This window comes from Lepisosteus platostomus, chromosome 4 (genome assembly GCF_059453375.1).
Source record: "Lepisosteus platostomus isolate fLepPlt1 chromosome 4, fLepPlt1.hap1, whole genome shotgun sequence".
Lineage (NCBI taxonomy): Eukaryota > Metazoa > Chordata > Actinopteri > Semionotiformes > Lepisosteidae > Lepisosteus > Lepisosteus platostomus.
Window position 1 is genome coordinate 21027128 of NC_142614.1, and position 16642 is coordinate 21043769.

Here is a 16642-nt window from a genome sequence, read left to right on the forward strand (position 1 = left end):
ATAAATACATGTTATTAAATTAAGAGGGTAGTTTGAGAAATTCCTTGGCGACAGATCTTAAATTCTCAGTCTCAGGTCTCAGGTCTTGGAAATAGCTGAGATTGTGCTGATTGAAGCACAATGTAAATTTATTTCTAAAGTACCAAAAAGCCTTCTGAGGAGAAATGAAGTTCATTTAGACTTTAAATAATGTAGATGGCTGTAGTTATTTCTCTTTAATATTGGTATAACTTGTTAAATACGTAGGCACACATTCATGTGTAATTTTCAAAGCATTAAAACTAAAGGCGTTTTCAAGTTACACCTTCTTTGATAAACTTGAGCATCTGTTTCAGGCAATTGCTTTGAAAAATGGATTGTGCAAAAGCTATACAAGCTTGGATGAATAGAAAAGAAGCATTTAAGTTAAGTAAGTAATGCAGTTTTTCCATCTACTCAGCAAGAGTTCCAGCCAACCACATTTGCCACACAGAGTCAGTTTGTTCAGTTGTTTTCAGCATGTAAATGCTCTCATTAATTAGACAGTAAGAGTGAAAACATAAAAAACTGCTGTCTGAGCCTTAAGAAAAAATATAGCAATCAAAATAAACACAGAAATAAATTCTAAAAAAATATTGATATCTTAAAGGTTAATATTTAGGAGTGAATGAGATTAAAACAAGGCATAGGTCTATCTACAGTATATATAAAAAACTGTCACTAGGTTACTTTTAACAATGTAAAATGTATTTCATTCAAAGTCTGGTTAAATGTTGTACAGTAAATTCTTACAATGTTCCCATTTATAATGTTCACAATATAAATAACTTTTATAATATAATAATATTATAACCCACACAGCCTCTTTAAAATCTGAAAGTTCCAGAATGATTTGTTTTGTGTCTGTTTTCACTCTGTGTGGAGTTTATGTTGGAATAGTAGCTAATAACAGAATATGAGCCAATGGGAAATCCCCAGAAATATACTGTACCAATACAAATGCATAAACTGTATGTGTGTGCACACAGTGTTTCTATTTACAAATGCTCATGTAAAAATTAAGAATCTATGTGAATAAAAGGCAAACAAACAAAAACATTTTCTTAAATCATGGTTTTAATAAAAGCACAAGGCTTTCAGCTTATAGAGAAAAAAACACACAAGATTCCCACTAAGATATGCAATATCTGTAATTATTTCAATAACACCTCTTGCAGTCTTCCAAAAAGCACAAGGTTCATCACTCAGTTACAAAATGAATTCGACCTGTGAATAAATTGCCACAGCAAAATGAACCCTATTAAACATAAACACCTACCACCAGTATCATTATGTTTTCATTTTTCTCATTTAACTTTGTAAACCTAATACATGTAAGAATAAACATAAATAGTTCGATCCATCTTCAGTAATGCAATGCATGCAACTCGCTGCAAGTTTGAAAAGTATTTGAGACTGTCTAAAAAACAAACTTGTGTCGAGTTCTTCAAACCCAGTAAGAATAAAAGTTAATCTAAAAAAAGAGTCCCAGACTCATAAGAATACAACTTTCTAGTGTTTGGGAAAGACTTTATAAAATCTCTTAATAAAATATAGTCAAGGCAAATTTAAATATGCATAAATAGCTAGAAAATTCTGTCATCTTAATCCAAATGCACATCGATAACACAATAAAAAGAATATTATATGTAATTAAAGGTCCATAAATCCCCTTTTTTCTTTTCTCATTTGTTACTAAGGCAAAATTTTCAGTCATTCAAAATCAAAAGCAATGACTGCTTTAAAACACCTTAGAATACACATAAATAGAAAAAAATAAATTCCAAATCTGCTCCCAAAAAGCAGAAAAAACCTGTTTAATTTAATTTACAAATTTCAACATCTTTGGATGATTTGCTGTTATAAAAAGGGGAACTATTCCATTCATGAAAAAGACATCATCATTAAATATTTTCACATTACTGTACATATTTGTGCAAATAGGATAAAATGATCAATATGCACCCTTATAAAACTACTAAATGACCAGCACACTTTTGTAATGTACCCGCTCCAGAACTCCATATTTTTTTCCTTCAACAGAAATAAAATGTTTTGCTGCAGGATAAAATATACAATACAAATAATTCCAGTTTCATGAAAAAAGTTTTGTATGTTAAACTGCCTGCTTCCGGGACATTAATTAAAATTTCCACCCTGAATCAATTTCTGCATGATATCATTTAATTCCAGAAGCCTTTGTGCTGCTGTTTTTTTTTCTGAGTTAGTGTTTGGATTTAGACATTGCTAGCCCCCTCAGCATTTTAATTACTTTCACCCAGTCTCCAGTAGCTTCTTGTTTTGTTGGGTTTGTATTATCTATTGTGGGAGGATTGCATTTTTGTCATCCATTGACTGAACTGCATTGAAATGTTCTTAAGAAGGTTAAACACCAAAATGAAACTTCCCAAATGTGAATTTTAACTGATATAATCCTTCTACCTGCTCATTTAACTCTCGTACTAATTTTACCCTTTCTCAGATTTGAATTTTTTCTGACTACATTTCCTTACTTTACAATAAAGTAGCAAATGTATACAGGAGGTAGTGCTACTATTGAAAACTTTGAGAACTGTGAGCTTAATGTAAAACTACAGTAGGATGGCTTCTCAATGACACATGGTGCAAAACTGATGTGTACTTCTATGTTGATTTTCAGAATGCATAGTGAAAGCAACAATTCTCTCAACTGCAGTTGGGTTTGTATTCTAAAGGGTTGGAGTAAAGGTCTTGGTTATACTTAATTTGTTGAGGAGTTTCAAACTGCACATCCAGTATTTTACTGTGCATTTCAGATTTTATTTTTATATTTTTTTAATATATAAGTGAATATATATATATATAAATAAAAGCATCACAATAAAATAAGTATTCTAGCAATAGGATATCAGAGGGGAAAAAGATAATTTGCCCAGTGATATTTTGAACTGGCTGATAACACCCAAATGCAGTTTGTCACTGCATGATAAATCATATCTGATTGGTATGTGATTTATATAAAAATGAACTGCTGTCTGCTGGCAAACTCGAGGGGCTTTAGTATGCTCCAGGTTTTAATATAAAAAGATGCAACCCACACTTAAGTGTTTATCATCATTTAGAACTAACACTATTACAGTGTTTCTTGTTTTCCAGTACATAACCTATTGCTATCTTCTTTATTTGTACCCTATTTTAAAATACAGAGTTGTTATACAGAAGTTCAGGAGGAGGTTAAATTGCAATCTCACATTACCCTCTTCTATACAGTAATAAAACCTGCACCTTTTAATGTGCTTCTCCCTCCACCCCATCTTCACACATACAGCTGCCTCCCCGGTTCATTCCTCCAAAATGAGAGGGGATTAGGCAGCCTTGACCTTATGGGCAGGGCTGTTAATTCCTTAATCAGGTGAGTCAATGCCAAACACTAAAGTATTAAGTATTCTATCCCTTTATATTTGTTGTCTCAATGTGTTATTTAGAATTTGACCTCTACATCCAGAAATTGGTATATGTAATTGAAATGGGGAAATTGTACTTAGTTAAATGTGATAGTCTTAATAGAATGCTTTACCAACATCTACTTACTAGCATGTCTGTGAAATATAAGAGGGTGGATTAAATCTAAGTATGTATAACCTGTATGTATAGAGATTTCATCCAATTTTTAGAGACATTTATTAGGTATACATATTCTTTAATGATACCAATAAAAGCAAAAGCTAAAAGTGTTGCTAAAAACAAAGTTGTACTCTTTTTCTGAAGGATTCAGCTTTGTACATCATTAAAAGGTTTTCTTTATAAAAAGATTAACAAAATCCCAAGAAGAAAATGTCATTATTTTTTAGTCCTTTACAATACATATATTACAAGTGTGACAAACAGGATGAAAGCTAAATTCATCATATTCAACAAAAAAGAATGTCCATTAACAAGACTTTTAACCTTTTGAACTACAGCATCTTGTCTTGCTAGCACTGAGACTTGAAAATTATTCTTTGTGGTTTCAACTGTGCCAACAGTAGCTATGAATACCCATTATACTGTATAACCTTCTTAACCTTCTCTCATTTTGACATCATTTGGTAAACATGAGTTTGGCAAACCTGTATTTAGGGCAAGGCAAAACTCCAATTAGAAGTGAGATATTCTTTCTGAGATGCAAATGAAATCCATCTTAATTACACAGAAAGTTACAAGGCTTAAGAATCTATGATTTATGAAAATTTGTTAAATTAATGAGGTCCGCTATTTGGTTTTGTTATTTGTTATTATTATTTTTCTTATTTTCCATTACATGGAGACTTCTGTCAAATTAGACACTGTTAAGGAAAAAAGTCTAACAGCATTAGCATCAGCCAATGTCATATATCCATGAATTTGTAAAATGTCATTCAGCATCACTGTAAAAAACTTCATAATTTTACAACATCTGAGTCTCTTTTGCTGCTTTCTAACTCTATCTGAGATGTTGCAGGTCACAATCAATTGAAGTGAGCTTATCAAGAACAAGAAATTTAATTAAATGATGCACTGCACCTCCTGTGGAATATATGCACAACATGTACTTAAAGGAACCATACAGATTTGCATTACCTTTGACATAAAGTTATACCTGTGCTTAAAGTCCAGTCTCATATAACACAAATTTATTTGTTCTTAAATTTTACAATGAATTTGCACCAGCAAGTAGTTCCGTTGAGGGTGGGCTAGAAGAAGTTTGACTCAAATGATTCATGAACTAAGATATATATATATATTTCAATCAAGTTCTCTAATGTTAAAAGTTCTCAAAGTTTTTGTTTAAATACATTGAAACATTGATATGAAATACAGTAATTCTGACAGTAATAATGACCAGTAGACTATAAAGTTGGTGGATTTGTAAATACCCTCTAGAAAATAATATGAAGGAACTCTTCTGAACTCCAGCTTAACATAATCATAAAGGGATAAACAGGATTTATTCAGGATCTGTTCTATCCAATGTAAATCATATAGTATTGCAAAAGGATTCTATTGTGTTTCCAAAATTTGAAACAAGCAAATAGAAATGAATTGATTCCATATTTTGAAGACTGAGAAAAAAAAACACAGCTGTGTCTCTGATGAAACCTCTCTGGCATAAATGTCCTGAAGGATTATGGGATATCCATTTGTCCATAGGAATATCATTAGTTTCTGGCCTCTGGAATGGGTGCAATGTGGTCCAATCTCATTCCCCAGGGGTCAGAGTTGTTTGAATAGAATGACCGATGGGGAAGCCCGTCGTCACGGGCCAGAGCGAAAGCGAACACCCCCCTGTTTCTCTCCCTGTCCCCTACAGGGTTTCTGTCTGACAGCTTGGCCTCCAAACTTTCTGTGCTGTTGTTGTCCAAGTCTTCCACGTTCAAATTCCTTCCGCCGAGATGGCGTCGCTCCAGGAAGCCGGCTCCTGGAACACTGAGACCAGGAGCCAGGAGCCTGCCGCCCATGGAGAGCCCCTTGTCGTCATGGTGAGCGGTGGGAGGGTAGAGGAGATTGGAGGAGCGCCAGGCTGCAGGTTTTCGGCCCCGGCGTGGCCGGGAGGTGCGACAACTCTGCCTCTTGATGTGGCGATGCAGGTGGTCGGAGCGCGTGAAGCTTTTGTAGCAGTGCTCGCACTGGTAGGGCCGCACGCCTGTGTGGATGCGAAGGTGGTTCTTCAGGTCGTAATTGTGCACAAATTTGGAGTTGCAGTGGAGACAGATATATGGGCGCTCTCCTGTGTGCTTCCGCATGTGGATCTTGAGCTTGTCCTGTCTGAAAAAGAGACAAGGCAGCAACACCAGAGAGGTTCAAGTGGACATCGGTGACATTCGTTTTTTAAACGAGATCAGAGTAACAAAAGGATGAGATAAACACACTGGGTATAGATCATGAGATACTGCATAGTAGGGCCTTGTGTGTGGTAAACTCTGCCCGTCCAAAAAAAAGAAATTTGCTGGTATAAAATTGTGTCATTAATTCTTTTCACAATCCCACCTTGCTATGCTGCTGAAGGCAATTACCAAGAACTGACAGGTATAGGAACCCTCCAACCCTTCTGATACCTTTTTGAAAATCAAGAATCCTATTTCAAATTGTCGAATTTGTCTAAACTTGCTTCAAGTTGTGGGAGTATTTTAAACTAAATGCATGTGTTACGGCTGAAATTGCTCCCTAGAGGGCACTCCACTACTCCTTTCATTAGTTCCGTGATTGTTGCTACTGTATGTTCCCCAGGTCTGGCCTGTTATGTGTTAACCGCTATTTAAAGTCCAGCACCTCCAGTCCTCGGGATTCAACATTAGGGTACTGATGTCACAAGGTCCGCCTAGCACCAGGATACCCTGCGTCCGTCTCCTGAGAGCATAGGTTTCATCCCGACTCCTCCCATGTTCTGAGCCTGGAGTCTGGAGGACTTCGCCCGGTTATCCTAGGATCTCCATGTCGGTTGTCTGTTTGTGTTTTCCCTATTCCCGGAGATTTTAACCTCGTCACATCTCAGGGTGGATCTATTGTTAATGGACTCTTGGACTGTGCCTTGACCCCCCTTCGGACCTGCTCGGATTTGGATGCCACTATTTGTCTCCCCCACTCACTGTTTCACGGACTGTCACTATTATTTTGTGCACCATTAAACCCCTGTGTGTTTTCCCATACCATGCCTCCTGTTTCCTCCAGCTCTTACTGCATCGCATAGTGTCTACTACAAAACCCAACACTGACTGCAGACCCTGTCCGTAACAGCATGCTATGTTCACGTTTTGCTTAAAATTATTTTCTTCATGTCAAATTCTTTCATGGAAGCATGAACTCTCATTCTTTTAATTCTAACCAAGAAAAGAATATTAATAATTGGGCCTGCTGTACATTTTTGGATGAAAAATAATTTTTATATTCAGTTTAGAAACACATAAAACATATTGTTCTTAAAACTGAAAGTGCTTACAGATGACTTCACTGATGTGTTATTTTCTCTTTTGCATTTGTACACAACTGTACGTTTTGGTGAAGTCTTGTGTTGTGTAATACTTCCCTCACTCATGCGTTAAAAAGTGTTTTTCCCCATCTGTAAATGAGGCTTTTCACCCACCTGGTGAAGCGGACCTCGCAGATAGTGCACATATATGGTTTCTCTCCAGTGTGGGTCCTCATGTGCCGAGGCAGCTTGCCTGCTCCCTGGATGACCTTGTGGCAGATGGGACACTGCTGGGAAGCCTTTGGCTTCATCTTCCTCTCCTCCTCCAGTTGCCATGGTGGGAAGAGACTCCCCAGGTGGGAGGCACTGAGGAAGCTCAGGTAAGAGTTGAAGTCCCTCTCCTCCTTAATAGACCCCAGATGGGCATCAGCCGCCATGCCCATGCTTGTGCTCATAAAGTCCTTCAGGAAGTCACCAGAGAAGAGACCAGCAGGTATCTCCTCCTTCAGCTCCTCTTTAATTGCTTCCTTCTTGACCACCAAATCCAGTGGGCTGTTATCCACCTCTTGGAGAAAGGGATGAGGAGTAGGGTGGTGGTCTAAGATTTGAGGAAACCCTGGGAAATCTGCTGCCCATATTGGAGGAAAAAATCCAGGTAGGAGTGGGGAAAAACTCTGCCTTTGGTCAGTGGCAGACATCTTTGGATACAGCCCTTCCTGCAACAAGGACTCAATGGAAAAGTCTCTCAATGCTCTGCTTTCTAAGCTCTCAGAGTCTCTGGGTTTCTCCATAAGCAGCTCTGTGCTTTCAGAGTCTTTCTGTCTCTGCAGAAAGGAGAGGCCTTCTTGCTGCAAGGTCCTTGGAGGAGATTCCTGAATCCTTTTGTTCACTACTTTTTCCTGAATCTCTGACGCCTCAATTGTGTTGTCAATGTCTTCATCTCCTTGTTCTTTGTGTTCTTCCCCCCTTGCTTCTTGGTCTTCTCCATCGTCTTCTTCTTCGTCTTCTTCTTCTGGTTCCTCTTCTCCACCTGTCTCCATGATCTCAAGGCACACATTAATGATGCATGGGATCTCCAGCATCTGGGCTGCGCTGAGGATGTCTTTCACGTTGGAGGCAGTGATGGTGAGAGTGGAGGTGTAGGCAAACTCCAAGATGGCAGCCAAAGACTCTGGGGCGACAAAGTCAATTTCGTAGACGCTGTGCACCTCACCGTCAACTCCCACTGTGAAAAGTTTCTTGAAGTACTGACTGCAAGCAGCCAGGACAGAACGGTGGGTACGATACTCCTGGTCGCGGACAATGAGCACTACATCGCAAAGCAGCCCATCGCGGCGTTGCTCATTCAGGCTGCAGAGCACCTCACTGCTGTGGTTGGGAAAAGGGATCCCTATCAGGTCATCATCTCCACTCGCCATCATCTCGTCAAATAATCTGCAAAAATGAAGCACAAGGTCCTCAGTGAGCAAATCGTAACATAGTAGCACAGGTATATCACATAGGAGAGGTTGTAATATTCTACTCGGACATCAAATATACAGTACAAGCATTAAAGGAAAAGAGTAAAAATAACTTTTGTTAAACCTCAGAAGCAGCTAATCATACAGAAAGTATCATGTCAGTTTTGCAACTACAGTGTACACTGATACATCTTAGCAAAAGTGCTAATAGAAATGTGTACTCAGAAATAACATGAATTTATATGGATTGTGGAGTCAGACGGACTTTATATCTTCCAAATGTATGTTGTTGTCATGTTTCATAACTGATATCTTTGATTTATTGTATAAAATATGTTTCCAAAGATTAGTCTTTCATAAACATACTGTACAGCTTCCCCTAATGTATAATTAGTTCATGAGTGTACAGTAGCAATAGAGAAAGATGGACTGGGTGCATCTCCTATTGTCTATAAAGAAGGAAAACCTCATGTGCATCTTCATGTGAGAAATATTGTGATCATATACAGGAATAGTTATATATTTGCCAAAAAATATTTATGACATTTTTCTTTTTTAAATGTAATGGAAATCTTTAGCAGTTAAAAAGTGACCTTATTGTCATATCAGTTCCGTCATCTTATTTCAGTAAACATTTAATGCCATTAAATCTAATTGAATAGCACAAATTCAATATAATTCCTATTTCCTAGAAAGACTTCTGACTGGCATAAAGCCAGTTACATTAAAATTAAAATTCACCTGAAGTTTTTTACTACACTGACTTGTATGATCCCTCACATACAGACTAATTTGCTTAGATGCTACAGTATATGAGACTGACTCAAGGAAACAATCTTCCACGAAATTATTTAAGACAAATAAAAATCAGCCCAACCTGCTCTAGAAACCAAAGAGAACATCAGTTTTCAGCAACGGCTGTGTAGAACTGTAACGTTTACATGTATGCTCTTCGTGATTGCAGCATTAGTACAAACTTCAGTTAAACTTCCAGTCATAATGAAACTGATGTGCCATAAATGTAAATATGTCATGCTTAGCTGCATCCTGGTTTCATCTGAAACATTTAAAACAAGCTATTAACTTTAAGGTGTGTTTGACGCGGATTCACATCCCTAGAGGGATCTAGCAACTCTTGAGAAAGAAAAAACTCTGAATTTTAAATAACGTATTGCATATCTGGTATTTAAGACAAAAAATGGAAACCAGATAAAAGTATGCATTGACAATACATAATTGTCTCTTTATAAAATTCTAATACATTTATAAAACATCAACCATTGTATTCAAAGTAGAAAAATCTACTGTTTAAACACTATCACGTTTTTATGTGTATTAAAAGTTTAAGCATTGTTCTATTGGATTAAATTTGTGCAATTGTGTATTTTGATTAGCAAATGTGCCATTCAAGAGTGAAAGAAGTACCAAGACATTTACAATAAAAATTATTACTGTGGAAAACATCAGCAAATCTATAGAAGAAAAGCACAAAATCAAAGCAGTATTCTTTTTTTAATTGAATTTTGTAGAGAAATATCAAACAGTGTTTGATTTCCTATGTGGTGTTGAAACAGAGCAAGAAAAAAATCACAGGAAGACAAATGGGGTCAGGCCCAAGTTTCCATAAAAAGATAACATGTCATTTCACAGAAGTTATTTATTTTTTTGCATTCACATTTGTCCACCTCCTATAATTTTAACTATCTAGACACTGACAGTACACTGAGGTTCCTTCTTGTATGACCGAGTAGACTGCCGGTCAGCAATTTAAATCCAGAGCTACTGTAAAGCTTACGACCGGAATAACTTAGTTGTCTGGTATGAGCTTGTTACAGTCTAATGTGCTTTTAATCTAGTGTTCATATTTTGAAAAACCAAAAAAATAAATGCCAGTCACACAGTTTAATTTCAAGGTGATCCACATCTTCAGTGTTATGTAGAGAGAGCATTATTAGACAGTAACATTAAAGCAGTGGATAGGGTGCTATGACAAGGATAAAAGGTCACTTAATATTTAAGTGACAAGAACACTTTAAGGGTATTTGTTTTGTTCTAACTTTGCATTCTGTCACATTTGGTGTTACTGCAATATAGTGCCTAATATAGTTTCCAGGATCTTTTAGGTAAACTGTCTAACAATCAACTCAATTTTACATTTCCACTGAATACATAATAAATCCTATCTATGGTAGGGGGCTTCTATTGCTGAGTTTGGACATCGGCCTGAAATTTCTGGTCCAAAAAGAAGATAACCAACCTGCCAGCTCACGTTCTTACCTGGCCCAGAAACTGTTTAACTCTGAGGTATGTAGCTGACATTGTAATTATTTAGATTTCAATAAAATAGATACCAAAGTATCTATGACAGGATATAATCCCAGCACGTATTTGTGTTCAATAAGAAAATTAAGCCCTTAAATTTTCATCCTTTCAATATATGAAAAAGCTCCCCGTTGTATCTTTATTTTCTCTCAGCTTGGATAACTGCAAAACACATCTCACTGAGAGGCCACTCTGTTCCTTCATCTGACTCTAGTTGGTTTGAAGTGGTCTGAGCCATCTATGCCAAATCTGGCTAATGCTGTAGAAACTGCCTTTCATATCAGATGAACAGCATTCAAGACTCTTATCTTAGCTTAATGACCCATGCCCCAATTCTCTTTTGCCAACTACCAGAAAATCTTATGTACTGTATGCCTGTGCTGCACCCCCAAATCATGCTTCTTTTAATCTGTATGCAACTCCTATGCCCACATTTCTGATTCACTAACAATATTCAACCTATCAGATGTGAATATTCAGTTTTTGCATAAGTTATTAAACAGCAAATGTTATAACAGGATATAAAACATTCAATAGCTTTTTGTAACTGGATGTTTGTACAGTACCTGAGTAAATCTCAGGTGCTATTGTATTTTACCTCTTGAGCAAAGTACATTTACACACATTTCTTCAGTAAAGTGGTATTTCATCTTGGATAGTTAATAAAATATTAAAAGGTTATAAGAATAATTACAAAAAGAGTGAGTCCTACACATTTGTGAAAAGGATATGAAAAAAAGCTTAGTGCATTTCTCTGAAAGGTACAGTTTGTAGAACTGTAGAACTCATAAAAGGATTTAACATATTTCTACTCTAGTAATCACAGACTGTTAGTAGTTCTTGCTGATGATTCAAATAATACACAATGATAATAGGAGTACTTGAAGGTAAATGATTGTGGTATTTTTGTTTAACAACCTGATTTCAAGGATTACCACAGATCTGAAATGTTTACACATCTGCATATGTTTTACACAACTCTTCCAAACTATTGTACATGTACAATAAAACATACTAAAAGTCAGCTAGATGTACATTTATGGTGTGTAACAGTTAACAAAACTGCAAAAAAGATCAAGTATATGAGGAACAAGCAACTGGAATTTTAAGATTCAAGAAAGATAATTTTTTCACATCAGATTTGATATAAAAATGTGAAAATGAACACTTCATTTCTGTATTCTATAATGATTAATTCAACTATGTGTATTCATTTGAGGAATTCATGAAAATTTCTTTGTCTTTTAATCAGAATTGATTGGAATAGCAATAGCATTTAGTCATTAACTAGCACCCATCGATTTTGGTCAGTTTAGACCTTACTGAAATACTGTGGCAGTAGATGAAGCGACTGCAGTTGTAGGACACCTACCACTAGAGGCCACCAAACAGCCTCTAATGCTTGTAAATAGACGATAATAAGTTAATTGGTAAGATTAAAGGTAAAGGGTGTACCTGCACATTCTCACATGGGTTTATGTAGGATTTACCATGGTATAAAAAGGATATATGCCTGGTGCTGGGGATGGTTGTTTTCAATGTTTTTCTTTTGTTAAAAACCTCAAAACCTCAGCCACTTGAACATTTTTATGTGTCCAGATACTTCAGACCGTGCTTGCTTAAGGTAGGATCGGTCATAAATAGGTTTTCCAGTATTGGTTCAGCTTTGTTTTATAGGGGTATGTTTTTTATTTGTCATTCAAATTTGATTTTTTTACATTTTGCCTTAACTTGAAATGTTACAAAGGCATGGGTTAAAATGAAAGTTCATCCCACTCACCAATGGCAAATTCCAAACCCAATACTTTATGGTGTATTTCCATTGGGTAGGCACAAGAAACCTCTGGCAAACATAAACCTACCATCAAGTGACAGATTTGGAATCTACAATTGACTGGTGGGTTTTATAACATCCAGGCTATAGCAATGCAAATATGAGCAATAAGAATAGTTTTCTTTGACCCAGGAGGAATGGTAACCATTCAATCCAAGATTTTTTTTTTTAGGTTCCCTGGTATCTTATGGAGCATACTACACAACTAAAACGCAACATTTAAATTATAAACTATAAATACAGTACATAGTAGTACTTCAAGTTTAGCAAAAGTGTAATAGACCACACAAACACCATAAGGTAAGAAAATGAAAACATCGCAGCACGTGCTTGTTTCATATTGCGGCTCCTCTACCAGAAGAACAGACTAATTCTTGTTCACTGTGCCTTTTAGGGTTAGTTTCCTTGCAGTTGCACTTTGGGTTTTACTGTCATTGCTTGTTTGCAGAGAAGCTTGTGGACAATCATGGTATTTCAAGGAGTAGTTCCCTCAAATGAAAGCAATATCATCTCTTTCATTAAAAAAAATTGTCCCAGTTAATCTTTCTAGCTTGAGCCACAAGAGTGTTCACAAAACACTGAAAATAGTTCCCATTTAGAATGGGAGATAGACATACCCGTGATCATTAATGGGTTTTATAATCAAGGTGAGAATGAGCCAGGATTGAGGATTAATTTTGAACACAATTGTTCTGGAAAATAAAAAATAGAATCCTAGTATTCTACAATTTACCTCCTATTATTCACTAGAAAATAAATCTTGAATTAAAAAGTAACAATGCAAAAGAAAACTGAAGAGGCCATACATGCTTTGAAACCCTGGACTCAATCATGGACACTTATGGCTTCAGAGCGGTATGCTGCACTCCTCTTTAGATAGCCCAGTGCCCTGCACCACTGGAAAAGTCTAGGTCTCAAGAGCTGATATCACCTTCTGTAACAAGCTTTGTGGCCTTTACATCTCGCAGTCTAGGCTCCCCTTCTCTTTTGCAGCAACAAATAGCTATTTGTTTATGCAATCCAAGACATTGCACCAATGTACAGGTCTAGCTTTGTTGTGCCTCTGCTGGGATTTGATCACAGCTGCTTATGGTACAGTCAGTGTATAACACAACTCCTTAGACAGCAGGGAACTCCGTTGTGCCAAAAGACTAGGTTTTGACATTGTGTGGATTTTAAGGGATGACATTTTCCGTTTGACAGGCTCAGAGCCATTGAACCTGGTTATGCTTAGTCTATCCTCATTTGATTTCTTCAGGAAATACATTAGAGATGATCAGAACAACTTACAATACTGATTGCTCCATGTTTTCTAATACCAACAATTTTTTAAAAAATTAGAATTTAAAACTTTGGGCTTTGAAATGAGCTGTTATGGGCTCAAATCCTGAGAGGGACATAGCTGTTGTAACATTAAGCACTGTACTGCACTCACATTGTGTGTGTGCAAAGAGCTATGTAAATAGGTACAAATGTAAGTTGTCTAGCTAAAATCATCAGTCAAATACATGATAATAAAAATGACTCTTGCCAGAAAATAATAAGTTGAGGATGTACTAAACGGTACTCATCTCACGAGCACAAAGCCATTAAAGTACATACTGTACATCTCCAGATTGTACAACAGATTGTATGTGGCAGTGTGCAAACTCTTATTCTTTTTGAAGTCCTTTATTATACAGATTTAATGTATGCGAGCGATCACAAAGAAATCAATTTTACTTTTGATTGAGCTTCTATATTGTATTTTTAAGTATTCACACAAATGTAACTGTTTTAGAATTGTGTAATACTAATAGCAGTTATTACAAGGCTGTACAGTAGACTGATAAGAAAAGATATGTAATATCTGACGTTTTCCTCATACAGAAGGAAGGTTAGATGCAGGAAGGATTTCTTAAGTATTCTCTTTAAGAATTGTAATTATCTGGACTGCAACAGTAAAAAAGTAACCTTCAGGAGCTTTTATTTGCACTTAAAATGCAGACAGAATAGCACTGAGCTCTGATGTACTGTAGGTGGTGTCTACCTTGGAAAAAAAGTCACTCATGGATTAGCATTTACTTTAAGAGTAGATTTAATTCCATCATTAAATTATTCATAGCTTTTCATCTGATTTTTTTTTTACATTCATAAATGAAGTACAGTACGAAGCCCACCTAGATGATGTGGAATTTCTGCTTTGCCTCAGCAGCACCATTACAGAGTAGGCCTGGTGGCGAAGTAAGACGTTACTTCACCAATTTCATGAAAGGAGTACTTTAGGTAAACAAGAATAGGCAAGCCCAGAGTGGAATTAAAGCAGGATACCAAGGTTATTACCTGTATTCTTACAATGTCATGGGATGTTTAAAAACTAAATTAATCAGGATAAGAAGGATGTTTTCCCCTATCACTGTACTTAGATGTAAGTTTGGAATTTCTTGTCCTGGAGGAAGAGCACCACGTACTGGTCCACCAACAACGTTTACAGCAGCAACCTGTTTTTTTCCCCTGAGATCACCTATTCCAAATCTTACCAGAACCAGCCTTGCTTAGCTTCTCAAATCTCACAAGATCAGATCACATCATTTTACTATCTTATTACAATAGGTTTAACTGTTACAGTATGGCAAAGTTCCAAACTCCTTCTCTAGTACGCTGATAATATTTTGATAAATGGTCTTCACAGACACCTTTATAAAGCCACTTTAAAATAATAGTGAAACATGGTGCTGGTGTGTATTAAACCACATAGAAACATAAATGGTAAATAGTAAACCTTAACATAAATGGTATTCCTGATCAATCATTGGTGGCTTTATAAAGATGTTTCTGAAGACCACTTACCTAAATAGTATCAGAGTGCCAGAGAAGAAGTTTGGAAAACTGATGTAGAAATTGTTATACTATACTTACTTTACTCCCTTACATTTTGAAGGTGATGTCCAGTGGTTTCTGTTAATCATCAGTTATAGCTTTTGTTCTTAAATTTAGCTGTTTGGATATCACAAATTATCTATGTGTCTTTAAAATAACAGTCCATAGTAAATTGAAGAATGTTTAATCATTTTGTAAGTAGCATCTGATGCAGTAGGATTCATATAAGATAAATAACACTTTGTTCTTGTAGAAAACAACTTAATTTGTAGTATAAAACGTCTGTCTGACATGGAGCCAATTATCATAGAATGGGAAGAGCAAACTTACTTTTCATCAAGTCATTCCCTGCAGATAATAAGTAAAATAACCATTAATGATTAGCATTTATTAAAAAAAATAATAGAAATAATTAGCTTCACCGCATAGCCTCCCTTTCAAGCAATAAATCAAGGTTTTTGATTCTTCAAATGAATGTTTAAATAAACTTGTTAGGTACAGAAATGTTAGTAATACATATGAGTGTTTAAATGCACAGAAAAGCACTATTTCACTTTCATTACCCTATGCTGCTCTTAATGGTATCCAGTGACTACAGTTTCTCCTATACTTAAGGTATAAGAATAACATTTTTCTCAATACCGTTCTGAAAAGCACAAGTCACTTTGAACTCTCTTCCCAGCTCAATTCAAGGATGAGCAACATGACCCAGCACTAAAATATACAGCACTATGTAATTAAGCACTCCAGAGATGGAGTGGCAATAACATTAGATAAGTTCAAATTCTAATGATAAACATGCATTCAAGCTGCAGCACCTTGAAACAATGACTGCACACTTGAAGATATTCCAGACTGAAAAAAATAGCTAGCACAATCCCAGTGGATTCCTTGGAAACCTGTCATTTCCACCTTCCAATGTTTCAGTTACCTTTGACTCAAGTAGAAGACGTAAAGCCACAAGCTTTTATTTTTGAATTTATTTTATGTAATCTCTCTTCACTTCACAGTAGGGGGAACTTGCGATAATCAACTCGGGTTTCTCACAGTTCTATAAGGGAGGAAGGAACTACAGAAATCTTTTTTTTTTTAAAGACGAAACCACATTTTACCATAGTGGTACTGAGTTGTAATAATAAGCTGTTACATATTCTATAACTGGACATTCTAACAAATATATTAAGGCTAATGTAGAAAAACTAACAAAAAAGAAAGACATGACACAGGATAGACTATAATAGACAA

General features: G+C 36.1%; 1 protein-coding gene and 1 long non-coding RNA gene across 13 annotated transcripts in view; one reads left to right on the plus strand and one right to left on the minus strand.

Annotated features, from left to right (window-relative positions):
• Nucleotides 1-1077: 1077 nt before the first annotated feature.
• Nucleotides 1078-16642, minus strand: part of zbtb7c (zinc finger and BTB domain containing 7C) — a 107971-nt gene continuing 92406 nt past the window's right edge. For all 12 annotated transcript variants that reach the window (XM_088628953.1, XM_088628956.1, XM_088628961.1 and 9 more), the window contains 2 exons: nt 7097-8356; nt 1078-5781 (listed from right to left, as the gene is read on the minus strand). In XM_088628953.1, coding sequence (XP_088485079.1) covers nt 5175-5781; nt 7097-8356 — 1867 coding nt within the window. In that variant the 3' untranslated portion in view covers nt 1078-5174. The remainder of the gene's footprint in view (nt 5782-7096; nt 8357-16642) is intronic.
• LOC148672938 (uncharacterized) lies at nt 5693-6660 on the plus strand. The gene is made up of 2 exons (XR_015935897.1): nt 5693-5820; nt 5876-6660. It is a non-coding gene; the product is annotated as an uncharacterized LOC148672938 (long non-coding RNA).